Below are 23,009 nucleotides of genomic sequence, written 5' to 3'. Positions count from 1 at the left end.
TCTATTCTTGCTGGAGAGGGTTTAACAATTGACTACTGTGTATGACAGATAGGAAAGGATGCACTCCTGTTTACCATGGGATTCTTTTTAAAAATGTCACTGGAAAACCATCACATAACCAGGGAAACACACTGCTAGTTGAATAGAGAGACATGATGTATCCTCACTGACTCCTGCAGTGTCATTTTTTTTTCTTGTCATTTTACCTGGAAATGACAAGAAAGAAAGAGAATCTGCATTTTTACTGTTAAAGATTTTCTAAGTAGTTATTAGTTTATTGTTCATTTTACAGAGATTTTGTTATAATTCCTGTATGTTGTACAGTGAGCAAGTTAGATGCACCAAATATCTTCTGTTCATTTTCAGAGCTCATAATATTTAGATTAATTTGTTTTTCCCTATTATAAAGTTAACATGGTTAAAGGTTTACATTTATAACAGGACACTTAAAACTATTTTCAAGATTTCTTTGGGAGATTATCTCCAACATACTTTTTATATTTTGGTATTTAAATCAGTTGGAAATAGTAGAGCAGGATACTGTCTTTCTAAATTGGATTAAAATCACTGTAATGGTACTTTGGTTTAGGTTTTGACAAAGAGAGAATGCTAATAAAAATCTGTAATTTCATATTTTGTTAAGGATTCCCTTTTTGTGTCTTTTTTTTTTAAAGAAAAGATCCTAACAGCTGAGAAATGCTTTAATTAATGCTTTCTATGTCATTAAAATTGAAATTTATATGGTAATGCCAGTGTCTTCTATAAAATTATTAGGGTGTCAGCTAACTTCAGCTGAAGAAGAAGAAATGCAAAATAAATGGAGGAAAATTATGGGTGCTAATTATGAGATTGTGGTATGTATGTTAATATTTTCTAATTCTGATTATTTTAGCTAGTATGCATTGTATTATTAAAATACATTGAATATTCTTTTACTGATGCATTAGTCCCAGGAATGAATGGGATCCAGTGAATGTTTTGTCAGGAGAAATTTAAAGAAGAACTTACCTGCAATACATATTGTGTAAGATTTACTTCAGGAGCAGGGGCTGTTCTTACATTTAGGTAGTGTGAGGTGGCCACCTTGGGCAGCAACCAGAGCCCACAAAACACTCCTGTGCTGGCCGCTTTGCCTTTCATCCAGACATGAGACATGAGATGCAGGTTGTGTGGGTTTAATGACTTGCCCGCCGAGTTCATGGTCAAAAAGAAAAGAACAGCCTGGAAAATGGTTTCCCACATCCCATGGGCAGGAATAAGAGAAACGCAGAAGATCCGGTGAAGGAAGAGAAGGCAAAGGAAGGGAAGGTGGGGGTGTGAAGGAAGAGAAGGGAATATTAGTGAAATGAAGGAAGAGGCAAGGTAAGGGGTGGGAGAGGGAGGGGAGGAGTGAGTGGATGGAGGGAGGGAAAGGGATGTGAGTGAGAGAGCAGGAAAAAGGATGGGACGTAAAGGGAGCAAGAATGTAGAGGGGGTTGTGAATGGGAGAGAGTGCAAGGTAGTAGAAACACTAGGTGGACTAGGCAGCTGCTTAGAGTGCCACAGTTTTGGGAGTGGCAGAGAATGGCAGATCTGCAGCGACTGCAACTCCTTGTTCCCGCTCGTGTTAATCCAGAAGAGGAAATTGTCATGTGGGTCTGTGTGGGTGGGGGAAAAAGGAGGCACAATTGCTGCAGCCAAAAGAAGCAGGAGCATTATTGGCCCACGTGACCAGAAGAAAGAAGCAGGAGTGGTGTCAGCTCATGACCCAAGAGGAGTGTTCCAAGCAGCTGCGTGGGTTGAAGGTGGAGGTTACTGCTGCTCATGCATTGTGGAGGGGAAGAAGAGCGTGTGTGTGTGTGTGAGAGAGAACATGCGTGTATGTGTGTGCGAGAGAGAACTTATATGTGTTTGTGTGTGAGGAGCATATGTGGGTGTGAGAGAGCGCGTCTATGTGTGAATAAGGGAGAGAGAGTGTATATGAAAGAGAGGGAGGACAAACTTTTGTTTGTAGCCATCTTCCCCCCCCCCTTCCCCACACACTAATCCAGACAATCTCGGGGTGTATGGAAATCGAGAGTTTTCAGGTATGGTGAGCAGGAAATTTTTAAATCTTTATTAGTTTTAATTATTCAGTGTTACTTGATGTGTCTGCTGTTTTGAAATATTGTATTGTTTTTGGAAACCGTTTACAATTATTATTGAATGTTCTATTTGTCAGCTGTTTTGAAATATTTGATTGATTATTATGGTTTTACTATTATGATGTTTTATATTTCTTGTTTGTATTGTTTGATGCTTTATGAATAATGGTGATGTTTCTGCTTTTCCATTGTTGCACTGCATATAGTCTGGCTTCTTGTGGTTTCCTTTTTGCTTTTTGTCTGCACAATTCTTTTTTATACTTTCTTGTCTTTGTGAGGGTCTAACTGTGTTCTGCATGTGTGACCAAGGTCAGGTATTCTGTTACCATGTAATTTATGAGTAGGAATCTATAGTAGCATGAAGTTAGCATGGGGCACATTTAAAACTAATCGGAGAAAGTTCTTTTTTACTCAACGCACAATTAAACTCTGGAATTTGTTGCCAGAGGATGTGGTTAGTGCAGTTCGTGTAGCTGTGTTTAAAAAAGGATTGGATAAGTTCTTGGAGGAGAAGTCCATTACCTGCTATTAAGTTCACTTAGAGAATAGCCACTGCCATTAGCAATGGTTATATGGGATAGACTTAGTTTTTGGGTACTTGCCAGGTTCTTATGGCCTGGATTGGCCACTGTTGGAAACAGGATGCTGGGCTTGATGGACCCTTGGTCTGACCCAGTATGGCATTTTCTTATGTAGCTTGGCTTGTTCTGGTTTCCTAATTGGAGATATATTGTTGTTTTAGGGCTTGGAGTAATAATTGCAGTGTTGCCTTTTCATAGCTGGAGTTGTTACTGTTTGAGTGCTGGCAGTTAGTACTGTTTTGGTAAGGAAGATTTCTTATATTGTAATTGTAATTCAGTTTACTCAAGTATTTCTGAGAGCCAGGCCACACCCAGCACGTGACACCATAGGGCTAATACCATATGGGTTCCAAGTGTCTTTTTTTTGCTTTTTTGAAGGGTTTCTTGGTTGATACCACAGCAGTGCATTTAAATATAATATACATGTTGTAAGTGATATTTCTTTACCTAAGAAGAGTGTAATTTGACTATCATTTTTCATATAAAATCTGGTATAAATTCATAATTTTTAATTGTTTGTGGTGAGGGGAAAGGTTGCTCAGGGTTCCTAATACCCTTGTATCGTCCCAGAGTGAGTGTATCGTCCCAGAGTGAGTGTCTCCCACTTTCTCAGGGGGCAAATATTGGGGAAATGTGGGGGAGGCAGGTGGTAAGTGCCAGCTTCCTAGAATTATCGCTGTCTGCTACTCCTCCGGGGAACCTGACCCCTGTCTCCCCCTCTTTCCCCAGTATTTCAAATCACCAAATGGGCCAGACTCTAAGCGGGGACCCCCATTTGACCAAGCTTTTTCATAACCTCTCCTTTCCGCCATGGTCTTAGTCCACATCGTTAGGTTACCTCTCCCTTATGAGGTTCTCAGAGTCCTCCACAAGCTAAGTTCCCGGCTTTCGCCCAAGCCATGATTACCCATTGATCCTTTACCTGCTTTCACCCAAGTTACCATGTTACCTGCTTTTCACCCAAGTTATGTTATCCAGGTTTTTTTCTACCTTGTTAAATGTAAGACAAGACTTTGTCACTGTTGTTTTTTGCAGGTTGTAATGTAAACTGAAGTGATAATTAATCCTGTTAATTGAACCTCGGTATATAAAAGTTATAAATAAATAAATACATTTTTGCCCTCTCACTGATTTGCACAAGCATTTCAAGTAGAAGTCAGCCAGTAATTTCCTGTGCTTTTTTCCTACGTGGATACTTTGTGTTGATTATTTTATGATAAACAGACATAGTTTAATGAGATTTTTACTTTTACATTTAGTATTTTAGTTCTTATGCAATTTTTATTTTATTTTAAATAATTCCCTTATGATTGCTTTAATTTTATTGTATTTTGTTTTATTTATGAAGCACTGTATTCTATGTTTTTTAATTAAGAAACACTATAAACCGGTGTGAAGGTATACGCCTACATCGGTATAGAAATTTAAGTAAATAAATAAATAAAATAAACTGTGCTGCACCTTGGGGATGGTGGTGGGGAGGGGGCAGTTTCATTCCTTGCTTCAGGTAGATTACCTTGAACCACTCCTGTTCAGAGATCATGGCTTCAATTTGTGATAGTTCAGATTAGTTACATAAGGAGGTTGTTGGGAACCTGCCCATCTGTTGTATTTAGTCTGTTTTATTCATCTGTACAAAGGCAGATTATTTTATGAACCAATTTATAAGTACTATACAGAGTAAATGTAGTTCAATAAATATGCAGGCTATGGTAGCCCCTTTTCTTGTGGCAAATTTTCCCATAGATTTGCATTACAAAATGCTAATGATAGTTGAGACTTTACAGGTTTTAAAGAGGATAATTCCATTTTCATTTATGTTTACTTGCATTTTTAGTTCGTTCATATCATTGTACAAAAGCTGCTACCTATTTAAATACTAAGAACAGTGTGTGATTACATATTTTTTATTATTTGAGATAGCACCCCAGTAAAATCTCAGTGGAGAATTCATTGAGATCTAATTCGGAACTCTTTATCTAGTTCATCACGTTCTGTGTTCTTGACTCATTTAATTCAATTGGCTATGCAAACTTGTGTTCCCTGTACGTACCAGGATCAGTCCAGATTGCTGGGTTATGCCTCCCTTCCAGCAGATGGAGTCAGAGAAAAAACTGAAAGGCATCCCCTGATAACCCCTGATAACCTGCGATCCCTCATTATTTCTCTGACTCCAGCAGATGAAGGATAGCATAACCTGCGGTCCTGATCTTCCAGATTTCTTGATTCTTAATTAATCCAAAAGGGTTTTTGTTACACCCTGATGTGCAAATGACTAGATCAACTAGTAGTAAGTAACTTAAAAAAAAAAAAAGAGATCAGAGGTTTTTTCTGTCAAGGAGTACAGATTCCTCCAAATAGACAAAAAAGGCAGAAACAAGGGGCCAGTTTAAGCAGGCACAGCTGGACCTTGGGTCTTGCAGCTTGAATACCTGGAGAGTTATTTACAGCCCGGTGAGTAGGGGGGATTTACCGGTGGGCCGTTCCTTCCCCCCCCCCTACATTCCAGAGACGTTTCAATTCCTCTGAGCACAGGGACGTCTCATTCCCCTGCTGCACTAGCTCGGTTGAAAAAAAATAAACAAAAAAAAAAGCCCTACCGAGTAAGCCTGCCCGTTTCCCGGGTCTCCAGAAAGGGTGGATTTTCTACTCAGCTGTTTTTGGTTTCACGGCTGTACTTGCCATGCCGCGGGGATCGCAGTGCTCAGCTTGTGGAGAGCCGGCAGCGCGGCTCTCCCGCGACGGCTTGTGCTCACGCTGCATCTCCGGGGGAGAAGGCCCTTCACATTTGCCTCTGGAAGGCAAAAGATTATCTCTCCCGCGGCTGCGAGGGGTTGGAAGAAGCAGGCAGGATTGTTCTCAACGGCCGGCTCCATCCCCGCGAAGCGCGGGAACAGCGGCCATTGTGGGTGACTCACACCCCGATGATGCACAGGACTCCGAGGGAGGAGATTTTCCTTCTCCTCCTAACTTAAGTCCTGCCCGGCCTCTCGATCCAGCATGCGAGCCTCTGGCTCCTTCTCCTCCTCCTCCTACTCTGCCTGGGGGGGGGAGGGGGGCTTAAAGAGACAGCACCTTTTCATCTCAATTTGTGCTGTTATTACATAAGGCTTATATGGAGGCAGAGGCTGATTTGCTTTGGCAGCAACCTCCTCCAGCAAAGATTCCCAGGCCCACAGACAATCCGGAGGTGCTCAGGGCTCAGCTACCATGGCCTGTCCCTGCTGCAGGAGCAGCGCCACCTCCTTCACCTGACCCCGCACCCCAAGACCCCACATTGGACCCGGGTGATGATGTGGATACTTCCGTTCCGGTCGAGGGGGATGATCCACAGGTGCTCCGGCTGTTCCAAAGGGACGAGCTGGAACCTCTGATACTGCATGTGCTCACTGAGCATGATATTCCAGCTCCGCAGATTTACTAAAAGGAACAATAGTAAAACCAATTTTGAAAAAAAAGAACAGCGATCCACTCACCCTGAGCAATTATAGACCAGTATCAAACTTACCACTAATTGCAAAATTAATAGAAAAAACCGTACAAAATCAATTAGCAGAACACTTAGAGGACAATAATATTCTGTACCCATCACAACATGTATGACACAACATATATCTCTAAAAGTAAGAGAAGGTTACGCCAAACTTATGACTCTCAGAAGACTTAAACCACTACTAACACCAAATGACTTCCGGTCAGTACTACAAGCATTAATTTTTTCAAGCACTGATTACTGTAATGCCCTTCTAATAGGATTACCCCACACCACGATAAGACCACTACAGGTATTACAAAACACAGCTGCAAGAATTTTAACCGGTAAAAGTAAAAGAGACGATATCACCAAAACCCTAATTGAACTACACTGGCTACCCATTGAACAAAGAATTCAATACAAGACTCTTTGCACCATACATAAATTAACACACGATGAAAAGGCGGAATGGCTGAACACAGCCCTTCACTTACACGTCCCTAATAGAAACTTGAGATCAGCAAACAAAGCCCTACTAACTATTCCCTCAGTAAAAACAGCCAGACTAACTCAAGTAAGGGATAGGGCCCTATCCCTGGCAGGACCTATAATATGGAACACAATGCCTTTAGAAATAAGAACACAAAGAGACATCAAAGCATTCAAAAAAAGTTTAAAAACATGGCTATTTAAGCAAGCATACCACAAAGGGAATGAAGAGAAGAATCCAGGGAATTGTATGATACAGTCCGAAGAACTCCCACACACACACATCAGCTTACTCGAATGGTGTGTGTGTGTATATTTCATTTTACTTTACCTCTATTAGATTGCAACAACAGAGGACAAGACTTAAGTGTTAATTTATCTTATAGCCGATATACTTAAAGTAGACATGACTTATCACAACCACTAAGTAATATTTAATATGAAACTGTTACGGTATTTGATGGCACCTGTTTAATATAACTCAACACATTTAAGTTTGAAATTATGTGCCTTATTGTGAACCGTTGTGACGGCAACTAGCTTAACGACGGTATAGAAAAGATTTTAAATAAATAAAATAAAAAATAGCGGATACTTCTCAGGGGGGACCCTGGGTTGTCCGGTATTTGCGCCCCTCCTCGGACTTTTCCTTTTCACCCGAGCCTTTTGCAGCTTATGACTCGGGAATGGGACACCCCGGAAGCCATCCTGCGTGTTAGTAGGGCCATGGAAAAGCTTTACCTGCTCCTGGATGAGTTCTTGGAACTCCTTAAGGTTCCTAAAGTGATGCGGCTGTATCGGCCATTGCCAAGCGCACCACGATCCCAGTAACAGGAGACGCCGTCCTCAAGGATCTCCAGGACAGAAAGTTCGAGGTACTTCTTAAGCGGATTTTTGAGGTGTCAGCACTTGGCGTTAGGGCGGCCGTCTGCAGTAGTCTCATGCAGAGAGCCACCCTTAGATGGATACAGCAGTTGCTTATGGCTCAGGAACTTCCTCTGGCAGAGGCGGAGCAAGCAGACCGGATGGAAGCAGCGGTCGCTTATATGGCGGATGCCCTGTATGATCTGAGAACCTCCGCGCACATGATGTCATCTGCTGTGTCAGCGAGGAGGTTGCTTTGGCTGCGCAATTGGTCGGCTGACGTCTCTTCCAAGTCTCAGCTGGGATCTTTCCCCTTCAAGGGCAAGCTCTTATTCGGGGACGATCTGGAAAATCTCATTAAGGACTTGGGGGATAACAAGGTTTACAAATTGCTGGAGGACAGGCCCAAATCTACTCGCCCATTTGGTTCCTTTAGGGATTGTTTCCGGGGCCAGCGGTGTTTTCTGTCTAGTAGGGCCCCATCTTTTCCTCCTTGCCAGGCGCCGTCGAGGTCCCAGGTTTGGGCCTGTTCCTTTCAGGGCAGATGATCTGCCCGGGACGGAGCCTCCCAAGGATTTTCTGCCAACAAATCTTCTCAATGAGGGTACGCCGGCCCATTCCTCCATTCCGGTGATCGGGGGTCGTCGTCTCTCTTTCGAGAGGAATGGGTCAAAATCACATCGGATCAATGGGTCTTAAATATTATAGATCACGGTTATGCTTTAGATTTTGCTCACCCACTGTGGGATCTTTTCTTGGTGTCTCCTTGCGGGTCTCGGGCAAAGCAGCAGGTGGTGCTCCAGACCCTCTGTCATTTGAAGCTCTGGGAGTGATCGTCCCAGTTCCGCCGGGCGAATGCCGGACTGGCAGATACTCCATTTACTTCATAGTGCCCAAGAAAGAGGGCTCCTTCCGTCCGATTCTGGACTTGAAGAAAGTCAACAGGGCGCTTCGAGTTCCGCGCTTTTGCATGGAAACTTTGAGGTCCGTCATTGCGGCAGTCCACAAAGGCAAATTTTTGGCCTCTTTAGATCTGACGGAGGCATACCTGCATATAGGCATCCAAGAACATCAAAGGTTTCTACGGTTCGTAGTACTGGGCGAGCATTACCAGTTTCAAGCGCTTCCGTTTGGTCTGGCGACAGCGCCACGTGTGTTCACCAAGGTGTAATGGTGGTGGTAGCAGCGTCTCTTCGGCGAGAGGGGATTCTAGTTCATCCCTATTTGGATGACTGGCTGATTCAGGCAAAGTCAGAATACCTTTGCAGAAAGGCAGTTCAGTCAGTGTTGCTTCGTCTTCAGTCACTCGGCTGGGTTGTTAATTTCCCCAAGAGTCAGCTGGTTCCGTCTCAAGTTTTGGAGTTTCTGGTAGCCCATTTTAACATGTGGGTAGGCAAGGTTTTCCTCCCCGTGGAGAGAATGACCAAGCTCATGACTTAGGTTCGCCGTCTGTTGGCCCTCCTCTTGCCCAGGGTCTGGGACTACTTTCAGGTTCTTGGTTCTATGGCTTCTACTCTGGAGTTGGTTCCCTGGGCGTTCGCTCATATGAGACCTTTGCAGAGGGCATTGCTTTCCTGCTGGGATCCCAAGTCCGAAGAGTTCCATCTCCACTTACCTCTCCTGGATCCAGCCAGGAGCAGTCTTGAATGGTGGCTGGTCCCAGAGCACTTGCAGCTGGGGATGGACTTAGAGAATCCCCAGTGGCTGATTGTGACATCGGATGCCAGTCTCTCTGGTTGGGGGGCAGTTTGTCAGTCGAGATCGGCCCAAGGACAGTGGTCAACTCAGGAGTCCAAGTGGTCCATCAATCGTTTAGAAACCAGAGTGGTTCATCTAGCATTGCACAGCTTCTTTCCCCTCCTCCGCCATCAGTCAGTAAGGGTCCTCTCAGAAAATGCCACTACTGTGGCGTACGTCAACCGGCAAGGGGGCACAAAGAGTCAATCGGTGGCTGCCGAAGCGGACAAGCTCATGGTCTGGGCGGAACGCAGTCTGGCTCGTCTGACGGCGTCTCACATAGCCGGGGTGGACAATGTCCAGGCAGACTTTCTCAGTCGGCAGCGGCTAGACCCTGGAGAGTGGGAGCTGTCCGAGGACGCGATGCTTCTATTAACCCGTCGGTGGGGCGTGCCCCGCCTGGACTTGATGGCAACATGCCTGAACGCGAAGGCGGCCCGGTTCTTCAGTCACAGGAGAGAGCACAGGGCGGAAGGGGAAGATGCCCTGGTCCTTCCGTGGCCCCGATAAATGCTTCTCTGTGTTTCCTCCTTGGCCACTGGTGGGCAAGGTCCTGAGGCGGATAGAGTATCACCAGGGATCGGTAATTCTCGTATCGCTAGAGTGGCCACGGAGTCCATGGTTCGCAGCCCTGATCAACTTGGCGGTAGACGGACCCTTGCGTCTCGGTCACCTTCAAAATCTTTTTCGTCAGGGTCCAGTATTTTTCGATCAGGCGGATTGCTTTTGTCTAGCAGCTTGGCTTATGAAAGGAGACAGCTGAGGAAAAAAGGGTATCCAGAAGCAGTGATTTCCACTCTGCTCCGCGCACGAAAGACATCCACTTCACTTACTTACATAAGGGTTTGGAAGGTTTTTGATGCCTGGTGCAGTGGGTTGAAGATGTCCCCGCGTACGGCCACGGTGGTGCACATTCTTGCGTTCTTATAGAAGGGCTTGAAGAAAGATTTGGCGTACAGTTCGCTTTGTGTTCAGGTAGCGTCTTTGGGCTGTTTACGAGGTAAAGTTGATGGTACTTCCCTTGCAGGGCATCCGGATGTAGCACGCTTTCTGAAAGGGGCCAAGCATTTACACCCGCCAGTGTGTCCAGTCTGCCCTTCGTGGAGTTTGAATCTAGTTCTCCGGGCACTGTGCAGTATGCCTTTTGAGCCTCAAGCGGACTACGATGAAACATCTGATGCTCAAAGCGGTGTTTCTCGTGGCTATCTGTTCGGCCAGACATATATCGGAGATTCAAGCGTTGTCCTGTCGGGAGCCGTTTTTGCGGATTTCAGACTCGGGAGTTTCGCTTTGGATGGTGCCTTCCTTTCTACCGAAGGTGGTCTCGGCTTTTCATATGAATCAGTCTGTCGAGTTACCGGCTTTTTCGGATTTGGATTGAGATTCTCCTCAGGCTCTTGATTTGAGAAAATTGGATGTCAGTCGGGTACTTATTAGGTACTTGGAGGTGACTAATGCTTTTCGGTTATCTGACCATCTTTTTGTTTTATGGAGCGGTCCTAAGAAGGGACAGAATGTGTCCAAGGCCACTATTGCCCGATGGTTAAAGGATTCCATTGTATCGGCGTACATATGTAAAGGGCGACAGGTACCGGATGGTCTTAAAGCTCATTCGATCAGATCTCAGGCGACATCTTGGGCGGAGAGCCAATGAGTTTCTCCTCGAGATTTGCCGAGCAGCTACTTGGAAATCTTTTGCTAGGCATTACTGATTGGACGTCCGTGCTCCGGATGTTGATTGTTTTGGTAGCGGAGTGTTTCGAGCGGGACTTTCCAGGTCCCACCCCAGTTAAGGCGGCTTGGGTACATCCCAGCACTCTGGACTGATCCGGTTACGTACAGGGAAAGGAAAATTGGTTCTTACCTGCTAATTTTTGTTCCTGTAGTACCACGGATCAGTCCAGATGCCCGCCCAGGTGTTCTGGTAAGTCCGCTCAATTTCTTTACTTCTCTTCCTATACATGGGATTAGTGACGGTACAAGGAGTTTGAAGATTACGCACAGCTTCATATATATGATAACGCATGAAAGATGGAAGAATATTTACTCCTTGCATGTACATAGTTGAACAAATTGGGACCAGTTTGGTCTAGTCATTGGCGGTTAAATTGTTAAATTGTTTTCATTCTGCTGAGGGATTGCAGGTGGCACACTGGGTTATCAGGGGGTGCCTTTCAATTTTTTCTCTGACTCCATCTGCTGGAAGGGAGGCATAACTCAGCAGTCTGGACTGATCCGTGGTACTACAGGAACGAAAATTAGCAGGTAAGAACCAATTTTCTTTTCATCACTTGTAACTGTGGAATGATGACCCTTACATGGCAAATCTCAATTTGTGTTTAATATATTTGATGTACAGTATAGCATTCAGTAGTACAATCTGTGCTACTTCTGTGATATAGAATAAGTAGTAAAGCTATTTCATCTACTTTTATTTACTTATTTGATAAATGAGTCTTATGCATAAAGTGAATGAACAGGGGTGTGTTCTGTGGACATTGTAGCTCAACATGTCAGATAAAATGTCATTCATAGTATTCCGAATGAGTCAAAGTGTTTGTATGACTGCATATCTGCTGTACTAACTGAAAAAAGCTAATTTGGCCTATCCAAGCAGCCAATGTAATAAGGCCTATGTTGATTTTTCTGCGCGGATTTTTTTTGGCGTGCACGGCAAAAAGTAGTGGAAACACGGGATATAATAGTGGCTACGTTTGCTAATTAGATACTCGCATTAAATCTACACTCATGAAACATATGTGCCATTATGCACGCAGTAATGCACACTCATGGCCCTATGTAGTAAATTGTACAGACATCTGCACAGAAACCCGTATGGACATCCATCGGGCTGTGAACACTTGTGGTTGATTAAGGGGCAAAAGCCTTTCTTTAAAAAAAAAAAAAGAATGTTAGTGATGTGAAGTTGGGTAGAACAATATCTAACCCCTTCATGATCGTAATTCGATTGCCGGCGAGAGAGTGAAATGCGGATTGTTGCTTCTGCCTCATTGAGAAGCTGCCTTCTCTCTACCAGTTCCGTCCGCTGCTTGGCTGAACCGTAGATGCATAAAGAAAGCTGGTGTCCACGCCGGTGCTTTCAGTTAACTCTTGCCGTGACCCAGGCATTAAAAACCCACACTAAAAAACCTGCATAAACCATTTCTCCCTGCTAGCACGGCTCCCTGCATTGCCAATGATTAGATAATCGCCTCCTTTTCATACCATTATCATGCACTTGCACAGAACAAGCAGCAGGTTGGTTAGCGGGTTTATATGCACGTTTTTTCTGCACACAAACCCTTGTTATATACCTGTATATGCCTTGCAAGGGAAATCGCTCACACAAACCTGCGGCAGCTTTAGTGCTCCTTATTACATCAGCCTCCTTGTAAGCCCATTCATACTTTTTCGGTGAACAAAGCCAAATTGCCCAGCTGCATATTGACTGGATGAATAGTTTGAATTTGAGCCATTGTTTCTTATTGTGTATAACAGTGTTGTAAACAATGAAACTGTTAGGAGTCTGCTGGAATAGTGAAAGTCCTTTCTTCCTACCACTTTTAGGTGGCTCAGGTTAGCAAATTCAGTGAAAGCAGTGGATTGGGAATAAGCTTGGAAGCCACAGCTGGACATCATTTCCTCCGGTCTATTTTACCAGAAGGACCTGTGGGTCGCAGTGGCAAGCTGTTCAGTGGAGATGAGCTGCTGGAAGTAAGAGTTTTTCCTTTAACCTCTTGGCAATCCGTTTTCACCCAGTAAAAAAATGTTACTAGCTGCAAGTTTTATGGGTTATCATATGGCTAGGGGATAACTGCATGGAGCGGGGGTTACTACCTTAGGAATGGATCATTTGGTCCTTTTCTGCTATCATTTCTATGTTTGTATGTTTTCAAAAGGGCTAGCTGTCTGACTATGGGAGTTAGGTGGCTAGATCAACCCTTTTTAAAAGATTGATTGGGTCTAAAAGGCAAATTTAGCCACTTAGATTCATTAGGTTGCTAAATTTCCCTGGCCAAAACAATGGGCAGCCTCAGGAGCATGTTTGGGGCAGGGAGAAGACTACCTTTAACAGAAGGAATGGGTGGGGGCTGGTAACTTGTATAGAGTGGCAGTTACTACCCAAAAAATAATTTTAAAAAACCCCAAAAACTTGCTGGGCAGATTGGGTGGATCGTTGGGCCTTTTTTTGCCATAATTTACTGTTACTAGCCATCTTGTGCTGATTTGATCCACTGTGAATGCAGTATACATGCGGAATACATATTTTTGAATAAATGTTTTGCTAGGTGACTCAGAGCATTGTACTTGCAGGCCTAAATCTAGCCAGCTAATTTTGAGTCTGCTAGACTTAAGAAAATGTTCAGCCCCAGCACTCACATGCTTTTGCCCCCTCTCCACCTGCGCCCCCCCTCCCCCGCAGTCGAAGAACCCAACATACAACTGAACTCATCCTTCCTAACCCTAGCATCTAGTGAACTTCAGCGCCCCTGCTCCCATAGGACCCGGTACCCAATTCCCTCCTCCAGCCCACTCTCCAAAGCAAATCTTCCTGAACGCCACCCGATCTCTGCCTCCCTCCTACATGATCTCCAAAATAAGTCTTTGCAACAGCCAAGCTGGTCCTTCCTTTGTTCCCTCCCACCCGATCTCTAAACCAAGTCTCCCCGAAAGCCACCTGATCCCCCTTCATCCTGTCCAATCGCCAAAACAAATTTCTCTCTCAGAGCCACTCGATTCCTCTTCCATCCCACCCAGTGTGAAATAAAAGAAGCCACTTTTGCTGTAACTGGCCCTTCTTCTTCTTGTTGGCAATGATTCAGAATAAAAGCAGAAATACCTGGATATAATCCATAGTCTTAGATTAGTTTCTTAGACTGCTGCCTGCATTTGGAATCAGGTAGGAAGTAACCCAAAGATACCATATATTGGTGATGCATTTCAATAAAGGGCCTTAACCTGCTCACTTGTATCAGAAGCAAAGAAAGAATTTTGATATGGTTAACCTCATAACTCCTTCAGAGATAAATTGGTTAAGCTTGTCTCTGTCCCTCACCTGTCAGGCAACCCCTAGAGCTGCTTGTGCTCCTTTTCCTGCCTAGAGATGCCCCCCCAAACACACACATGAAGTTTCTCACATCTGAGACCTTGAGATAAGCTCAGTGTCCCTAGTAGGCACAAACCAAGAATACATTAATGCTTAGGGTTGCATAGAACTGGTCAGCACCATGTAGGATTTAGAAACTGGATTTAGTAAGAGCTCAAGAGGGCCTTACATAAGGTTTGAGTCTTTTCCTTAAGGCTGCATGTTATTTATTTATTTATTTATTTATTTTATTTTATTTTATTTTATTTTATTTTATTTATTTATTTATTTATTTAAGTTCTTTTAATATACAGATGCTCAAGACAAGGTCTTATCGTACCGGTTTACAATAAACAAGGGGAAACCAGTGAAAGGAAGTGAAAAAAAGTTAAAAAAAAAAAAAGTTACATTAAAACAGGGAAATCAAACATGGTAGTTGGAAGGAAAGGATAGATAATTACTATTCTAAACATAAAGAAGAGTCAATCGGCAGGAGCGGTTGCTTCTATGTTAAACTTAGATACATATTTGTTATGTGTTTAGCATTCACAGCAGAAGAACGTGAGGCAAACAATTAAACTGGACAATACCACTTTAACCAGAACACTAATATTTTAATCTGTGCACTGTTCTGGTTAAAGTGGTATTGTCCAGTTTAATTGTTTGCCGCACATTCTTCTGCTGTGATTTAATTAAATGTGTGTGCCTTTTACTCTGCCCCTTCTGTATGCATGTGTTTAGCATTGACATGTGGTGTGCTTTCTTTAGGAATTATGCCAGTGTTTTCAGAGTCTTAAAGCATTTTATAATTTTATGCTTATAAGACATTTCATTAATTCTTCTCTGGTAACACCTTTACTTTTTTGTTCAACAGGTAAATAATATCTATTTGCGTGGTCAGAATCATAAAGATGTTGTAAATATTTTGAAGGAGTTACCTATCAGAGTGACAATGGTATGTGGTCGTCCAGTTCTTCAGCCTGGTAGCCAGTCTGAAACGGATAATCTCAACCTGCCTGAAGAGGAAATTCAGCTAACAGAACAGGTATTGGCCTTTCTGTTGTGATATTACTCCTAAAAAGAGGAGCCATTGGCCTATTTCCTAAAAGCATTCTGTACAATTATGACATTTTTATGACTGGTGAAAATCTTCCACTTCTTTGCTTTCACAGCTCAGTTTTGGATGTCTGTCTTAGGTAGTTTAATAGTTTCCCTATTACTTACACAAACAGCGCATGTATTAAAGAAGAAGAGAGGAACAAAATCCAGTTTTATTTTCAACCAGATTTCTCAGGAGTTTATAAGAGTGGATATTTTTCCTTTGACACATCAATAAAAGAAAAACAATTCACATTGGAGCACCCAGCTTCACTCGTGTGTAGCTTCTGGATGTGGTATTAGCTCAGTTAACTTTCCTGCTCCACAACCGGCATCAGAAATAGCCGATAAATTGCGTTATAAGTTTGTTGGCAGTGACCTCTACTGTGCTCTTGCAAACTGTTAGGGATTTCTCTTACACCTCACTACACAAGAATGGCAGTCAGAACAGCTTCACAGGTTTCAAAAGCCAGAATTGTTTCATGAAATTTGCTATATTTTGATACCTTCTTGGCAGCCAAATATGCTTTCCTGCTTTGTATATGTATATCAAAACAAGCCATGCCTGCTAGATGGACACAATTATCCTGAAATGGTCATATGAAAAAAACAACCCAATAGTGTCATTCACTCCTCTAAGCAGAAGTAACTTATTGAATATACAAAAAAGATACAATCTGGGATATAAGCAGGGACCTGATTGTAATGTGGGCCTACTTCTGTTAATTTCTTTTTGACATCCTTTCTTCCCAACCAAAGGACAGTGTCTCTTTCCTCCTTCCCTCCCATTCCCTGATTAGCTGCTACCAAAGCCGCCTTCTTTACTCCATCAGCTATTGCCAGGCCTCCTCCCATTCTGATTAGCTGCCACTGCCAGACTTCCTTTCTAGCCCAGACATCCAAGTCGCCGTTTACAGATCTGAGACCAATTGAAACTCCGCCCACAAAGCAGCCTGCACCCTCATGGAATGAGCCTGAACCTGTTTTGGCAAGGGAATGCCATAATTCACATTAGCTGCTGTAATTACCTTTTTAATCCAGTGCGTCACCATAGTTTTGGAAGCTGCTTCACCTCTCCATGTTCCACCATACAGAACAAGAAGATGATCGGATCGCCTGAAGGCACTAGTGACCTTGAGATATCTTATAAGATGTCTCCTCATGTCTGTAGGACGAAGAAGCACGTAGTGTTCAGGATCTGCCTATCTGCTAAACAAAAGCAAATAAATGGATTGATTTAATGAAATTTTCGGTAGAAAGAAGGGAACTGGGGAGCCTCTCCGAGAGAACCACCCTCAGCTGGAGGGGAAACGGCCCGTGAGACTGTCCTGAGCCTGGGGAACAACAACGCCACAGCTCTGCATGGAGCGAGTTGAGCCACGCCCCCCTGAGACGTCATCGACCGGCGTTTGCAAACCAGATAAAACCAGGGGCCTGCGGCAGGTCAGTGGGAGCCTCTCCGAGAGAACCACCCTCAGCTGGAGGAGAAACGGCCCGTGAGACTGTCCTGAGCCTGGGGAACAACAACGCCACAGCTCTGCACGGAGCGAGTTGAGCCACGCCCCCCTGAGACGTCATCGACCGGCGTTTGCAAACCGGATAAAACCAGGGGCCTGCGGCGCGCAGCCGCTGGCGCGCTCCTTGCGGAATCGGCGAGATACACAACTGACTTCTCATTTATCATCTATGGGCAGGAAAAGGAAGATAAAATTTCCTGTTGCTTCTACCCCTCTGTCGGTGAGGGGCCCTATGGACACACATGTAGTTCGAGGGAATTTGGAATTACAAAACCCAGACCCCGAAGTCTCTTTCTCTTCAGGCTCAACACGGAGTCTCGGCCAATCTTCACCTTCTCCAAGTATAGGACCTGTTGGTGAGCAGAGTTTGAGTATGGCAAGTAATTTACCAGATGACTCTAATCCAATGCGGTTGCCCCAGACTGGAGGGAATGCTACTCTCCCTCTGTCTGGTCCTGTTTTAGACCTTATGGGAAAAGGGGATAACGTAATAGATGTTAAAGATGTCACATTATTAGATGTATGGAAGTCTGTTAATAATATGCAAAAAATGTTAATTCAAACAATGAACCAGTTTCAAACTTCCAATATTGAAATTAAGCAAACGTTACAAGAGCATAGTTTGAGATTGGAAAATTTGGAAGGAAATTTTGCCACAGTAAATTCACAGATAGTGAATATACAAACAGCAAATACATCTTTTATGAAATATAGTTTATCAACTACAAGGCAATTAGAATCTATGGAAAATTTAATAAGATCTAAGAATCTCAGATTTTTAAACTTTCCAATGACGAGGTTATTGTCACCTTTAGAGTTACTGAGAAAATATGAGTGAAGTTTTACAGATTTCCTCCTATAGAGAAATTTTGATTTCTAAATTGTATTACATTCCCAAATCCAGGACTTCTCCAGGTCCGGAGGCAGGAATGGATACAGTTCAAGAAAATAGTCCAAATTTGACTTCATTTCTTGAAGCGTCAGTTGACGATATCCCAATTAGGGCAACTCTATTGGTAACTTTTGGTATCGAAAGTGATAGGGTAATGGTATTGCAAAAATTCTTCAAAAATAAAGACTTTTCCTTCTGTGGAGGGAAAATTCAAGTATTTCCTGATGTGGCTAAAACCACACAATTAAGACGGAAACAATTTTTGTCTTTAAAGAATAGAGTTGTCTCCTTGGGAGCATCATACATACTTAGATTCCCTTGCAAATGCTGTATTGTATTAGCTGGGAGTAAGTTTATCTTTTACGATCCCCTACATCTAGAGACATTTCTTCTGGATAAGGAGTCATCTAAGGGAAATTAGTCTATACTAGAGTTACTGGTGAAGTTAAGATAAAATTATATCTCTCTATAAATGCATAAATATGCTGTTTTCTTTAAAGTGGTTTCATCTATAAGCTCCTCATTATGTGGACTAACAAAGGTTTGTAACATGTGAGAATTGATTTTCTTAAGCATTGTAATTGGAAATCCTTTTTTTCATTGTATTTTATTAATGTAAATTGATAAAAATTCAATAAACTATAAATTAAAAAAAAAAGAAAGGAGGGAACTATATGAATTGGGACTTTCTCTTTCGTAATCAATAAGAATGGTTCCAAACAAGAAAGTGCTTGCAACTCCAAAATTCTTAGAGTCAAACAAATAGTGACTAGAAAGACCATTTTTAGCATGAGCAGTTGTAAAGACATCACCATAAGAGGTGTAAACATGCCAAGAAGGACAAAACCTAGTTCAGATCTCAAAGCAGAACCGGAATCTAGAGTGGAGGTCTATTATGCTTAATATGCCCTTCAAGAATCAAGAAACATCTGGATAAGAAGATAGTGATATACCTTGAATGCAACCTCTATAGCAAGAGAGAGACACTACTTCCATCTTCAATGCATTAAGAGCCAAGCCCTTAGACAGGCCTTCCTGCAAAAATTACAGAACCAATGTGATTGGTGAGTTCCCAGGAACAGACTGGCGTCCAGAGAACTAATTCTCAAAAACTCTCCAAACCCACACATGAGCTAAGGAAGTGGACAATATTTTAGCCTTTATGAGCATGGCCACCACTCTCCATTCCTCTGGGAGGTATTCCAGGACAATAGACTCAGCTATTGAGTACTTGCCGTGCTCCCTAACAGTGACTCTTGGGGTTCCGCTGTCTATGATTGGATGCCACTCAAGAGAACTTCCTTGTTGCCCTCAGTCTAGGCTTTTAGGGCTGATGGTATTAGGTTGGCTCACTCAGCCACATGTTTTAGGGCCATGTTTCTCCCTTGAAAAGAGGTTAGGGGTGTTCCACTATATCAGGTCTCCTAGAAAGGACTAGGTTCTCCTATTCTTTGGGTCCTCATGCAAAATAACAAACTTAAGGCAGTTCCCCACATGGATATACAGGGTCATTCCCCCTTATCTCCTCTAGGAGTTATTACCAGCTATTTCTCACATGCATTATCCTGGATCTATTACCAAGAGGCAGTACTCTGGTGCTAATCATGACCCTGGGTACTTGCAGGTCAAAGCATAGTTAAAGGTCTCCCTATGCAGGGAGGGACTTTGGTGCCTCCTTTAGTCAGACATCTGATTACTCCGGCTGAAACGGAGCAGGAAAGCTGTTCAGCTGCAGCCAGGGTTTTGCAGGTGTGGAGCCCTTAGGCTGACTGATGATTTTCCCAAACAGCAATTAGTCCCTCCCAGTCTCTGGCATATAGAGAAAACCCTCTCTTACCCAAAGAGGAAAGTGTCTTATGGCCTTAAACTTCAAGGGATGAAAAGCCTTATTTCAGATGCACAGATCTCCCATTTCCATGTCCGCCCTGAGCATGGCCTGTTCTGCAGGCTCTAGGCTTCAGAGTAAGGGACCTGAAGTTTGTAACTTTGATACAGAGTCATATGCATCTCACTCAATTTGCACTCCTTTCAGAAATGCCAAAAGGCTTTGACAAATTTTATTGATTAGCAATCAATCAAATTAAATAAATAATAAAGGCTACTTTCCCTGTCTCTTGAGAAGTTATAAGGAGCCTGAGCAGATGGCTTTACATAATTGTCTCCTGCAGGGAATGGATTTGATTATTTAACATTGTAGGCATGAGCTTTTATAGGTTAAGAGAGGAATTATGATCCAGGTCTGCTGAAGTGAATTAAGAGTTCTAGTGAGAACCAATGGGTTCAGGTCTATGGCGAGAGCCACAATCAGCCATCTAGTGCTCCAGAAATCCTGGCCTCTAGTTCAGGAAAAGGCAATCCAGCCATTAGCTGATGTGAACAAGTTGAGGGACTCTAGTATACCTCAGGTACCGTGGTAAGTGAGTTAAATTTGGTCTGGGATGGAGTTTCTCTGCAGTACCTAGCAATAGCTTATATGGCCAAAACCATCATCATAGAAACAAATGTTTTGAGCTGACACAGTTGAGACCCCAAAATGTAAGGACTGGCAGAAATGGCCTATGCCCTACTAGCGGTCAGTTGGGGCACAAACACAAGTGGATTTTTGATCAGCCTGGCAAAGCTCCAAGACTAGCAAGTTCTTCACAAAAATTGAAAACAGGAGCCCAGGGATTTGGATATCCTTGAAGCACTTTGACTGGTATCCAGTCTTCAGCATGTGTTCTCACCAGGAGCCATGACATTCTCTAGATTAGAATTCTGAAAGTTCAAGCATAAGTTCTCCTTTACCCTTTCCCTTGGACAAAGGATTTTTGGTTGTAAAAGAGCATGAAAGAGATAATGAGGATACTTAGTGTCAAGGTTTACATCCTTCTGTGGCATCAAAGAGGACTTTTAGCAGACCAGAATTAGAGTTTGGAATCTCTGTGAGCCCAGTTTATGGAGGAGGCAATATTTCCCTTTGAGGGATCCATTCCTTTAATCTTCTTCCAGAGGAGACTGGGATGAAGGCATAACTTGCAAATCTCACAGAGGGCAGAGACTCTGGCTTGCTGAAAGGGAAATAGTCGTGGAAGCCTTCTCACTACTCTCTTGGATGGGATACTTCTAGAGCAGAGCTTTCCAAACTGTGTCTCGCGACATGTTAGTGTGTCGCCTGCAGTGTGCAGGTGTGTTGCGCAAGCCCGGTCAACTCCGACGCGAGTTTGGCTTTTTATTCTAGCAATTCACTTTTTTTTTTTTTTTCAGTTCGTGGGTTGCTTATTATTGGGCGATTTTTGCTGTCAATCGTGTTTTTTTTGGACTTGGGGGGTGGGACAGCCCAGCTGTCCCTGTCATTGGCTGCTGCTGCCGCTGAGGCCTGGCCACAAGGAGTACTGACTGCAAGCAACAGTGTCTGGTGATCATGGAAGGTGTTATGCACCACGGCAGGCTTAAACCCTGAAGAGAGTGAAGCACTTAACTGGCAACAATCAAAAAGAAGAGGTGCATGAGTGTGGGGGCCTGGCATGTGCTTGGGGGGGAGAGAGATGACTGTTTGGGGGACAAACATGTGCTTGGGCTTATGTTTTCATGAAACACTGGCAACAATCAAAAAGAAGAGATACAGGAGTGTGGGGGCCAGACATGTGCTGGGGGGATGGGGTGGAGATATGAGTGTGTGGGGGCCAGATATGTGCTGGGGGGGGGCAGAGAGATGAGTATGTGGGGGATAGACAATTTTTTTATTATTGTTACTCATAAATTATAACAATAACATTAATCTTGGAGTATTATATATTAATATAAATGAAAGGTTTTCATGAGATAGGTTGTGTCATGAAACATTTTATTTATGTATATATTTAAGGAAACAAACATAAATTGTCGAAATACGTTTTGTTCATTTAACCTTTAACCTCCGGTTTGCTAGTAGACTGAATCACTGTGTCATGAAATTATATTTGTCAAAAAAGTGTGTCACCAACATGAAAAGTTTGGAAAGCTCTGTTCTAGAGAGTCAAGAACACATGTCTTCCACTTTGGAAGGTCTACTCAACTTGGAACCTGAAGGAAAGGCCATCCTCAAAAAGAAGACATGCAAAATATGTCTGAAAACAATCATGAATCAGAAATATGCAGCACAGGGTCCTACTCAAAGCAGTACCCTTCTTAACAGCAAAAGCAAGTTCATATTTAGAATATTCATATTAGAATATTTAGAACTGACAACAAAGTTAAGAAGTTTTTTCTCACTGCCAACCAATAAGGTTTGTACAGTCAAAGATTTAAAAATAACTATGTGAAATGATAGAGATTCCTGAACATGAAGAATGACAAATTTGTTCCCATACTTGTTGCTAATACATAGATAAATTGCAACAAAAATCCTTTTGTGGATTACAAACTGGTTAAAAGACAGGAAACAGAGTAGGATTAAATGGTCAGTTTTCTCAGTTTAAAAGGGTAAACAATGGAGTACATCAGGGATCTGTACTTGGATTGGTGCTTTTCAATATATACAGTTTATAAATGATCTGGAAAGGAATACGACGAGTGAGGTTATCAAATTTGTGGATGATACAAAATTATTCAGAGTAGTTAAATCACAAGCACATTGTGATACATTACAGGAGGACCTTGCAAGACTGGAAGATTGGGCATCCAAATGGCAGATGAAATTTAATGTGTTGTATATAGGGAAAAATAAACCCTTGCTATAGTTACACGGTTAGGTTCCATTTTAGGAGCTACTACCCAGGAAAAAGATCTAGGCATCATAGTGGATAATACTTTAAAATTGTCGGCTCAGTGTGCTGCAGAAGTCAAAAAAAGCAAACAGAATGTTAGGAATTATTAGGAAGGGAATGGTTAATAAAACGGAAAATGTCATCATGCTTCTGTATTGCTCCATGGTGACACCGCACCTTGAATACTGTGTACAATTCTGGTCACCGCATCTCAAAAAAGATATAGTTGCGATGGAGAAGGTACAGAGAAGGGCAACCAAAATGATAAAGGGGATGGAACAGCTCCCCTATGAGAAAAGGCTGAAGAGGTTAGGGCTGTTTAGCTTGGGGAAGAGACGGCTGAGGGGGATATGACAGAGGTCTTTAAGGTCATGAGAGGTTTTGAACGAGTAAATGTGATTCGGTTATTTACACTTTCGG

The 23,009-nt window shown here is 42.9% G+C and overlaps 1 protein-coding gene across 5 annotated transcripts in view; it reads left to right on the top strand.

Annotated features, from left to right (window-relative positions):
* Window positions 1–23,009, top strand: part of MPDZ (multiple PDZ domain crumbs cell polarity complex component) — a 662,189-nt gene that overhangs the window by 172,988 nt on the left and 466,192 nt on the right. For all 5 annotated transcript variants that reach the window (XM_029605550.1, XM_029605570.1, XM_029605559.1 and 2 more), the window contains exons 13-15: window positions 775–854; window positions 12,837–12,983; window positions 15,230–15,400. In XM_029605550.1, the coding sequence (XP_029461410.1) occupies window positions 775–854; window positions 12,837–12,983; window positions 15,230–15,400 (398 nt within the window). The remainder of the gene's footprint in view (window positions 1–774; window positions 855–12,836; window positions 12,984–15,229; window positions 15,401–23,009) is intronic.

Source organism: Rhinatrema bivittatum, chromosome 1 (genome assembly GCF_901001135.1).
Source record: "Rhinatrema bivittatum chromosome 1, aRhiBiv1.1, whole genome shotgun sequence".
Lineage (NCBI taxonomy): Eukaryota > Metazoa > Chordata > Amphibia > Gymnophiona > Rhinatrematidae > Rhinatrema > Rhinatrema bivittatum.
The sequence above is the reverse complement of the archived record's forward strand: the minus strand, read 5'-3'. Positions and strand labels throughout refer to the sequence as shown.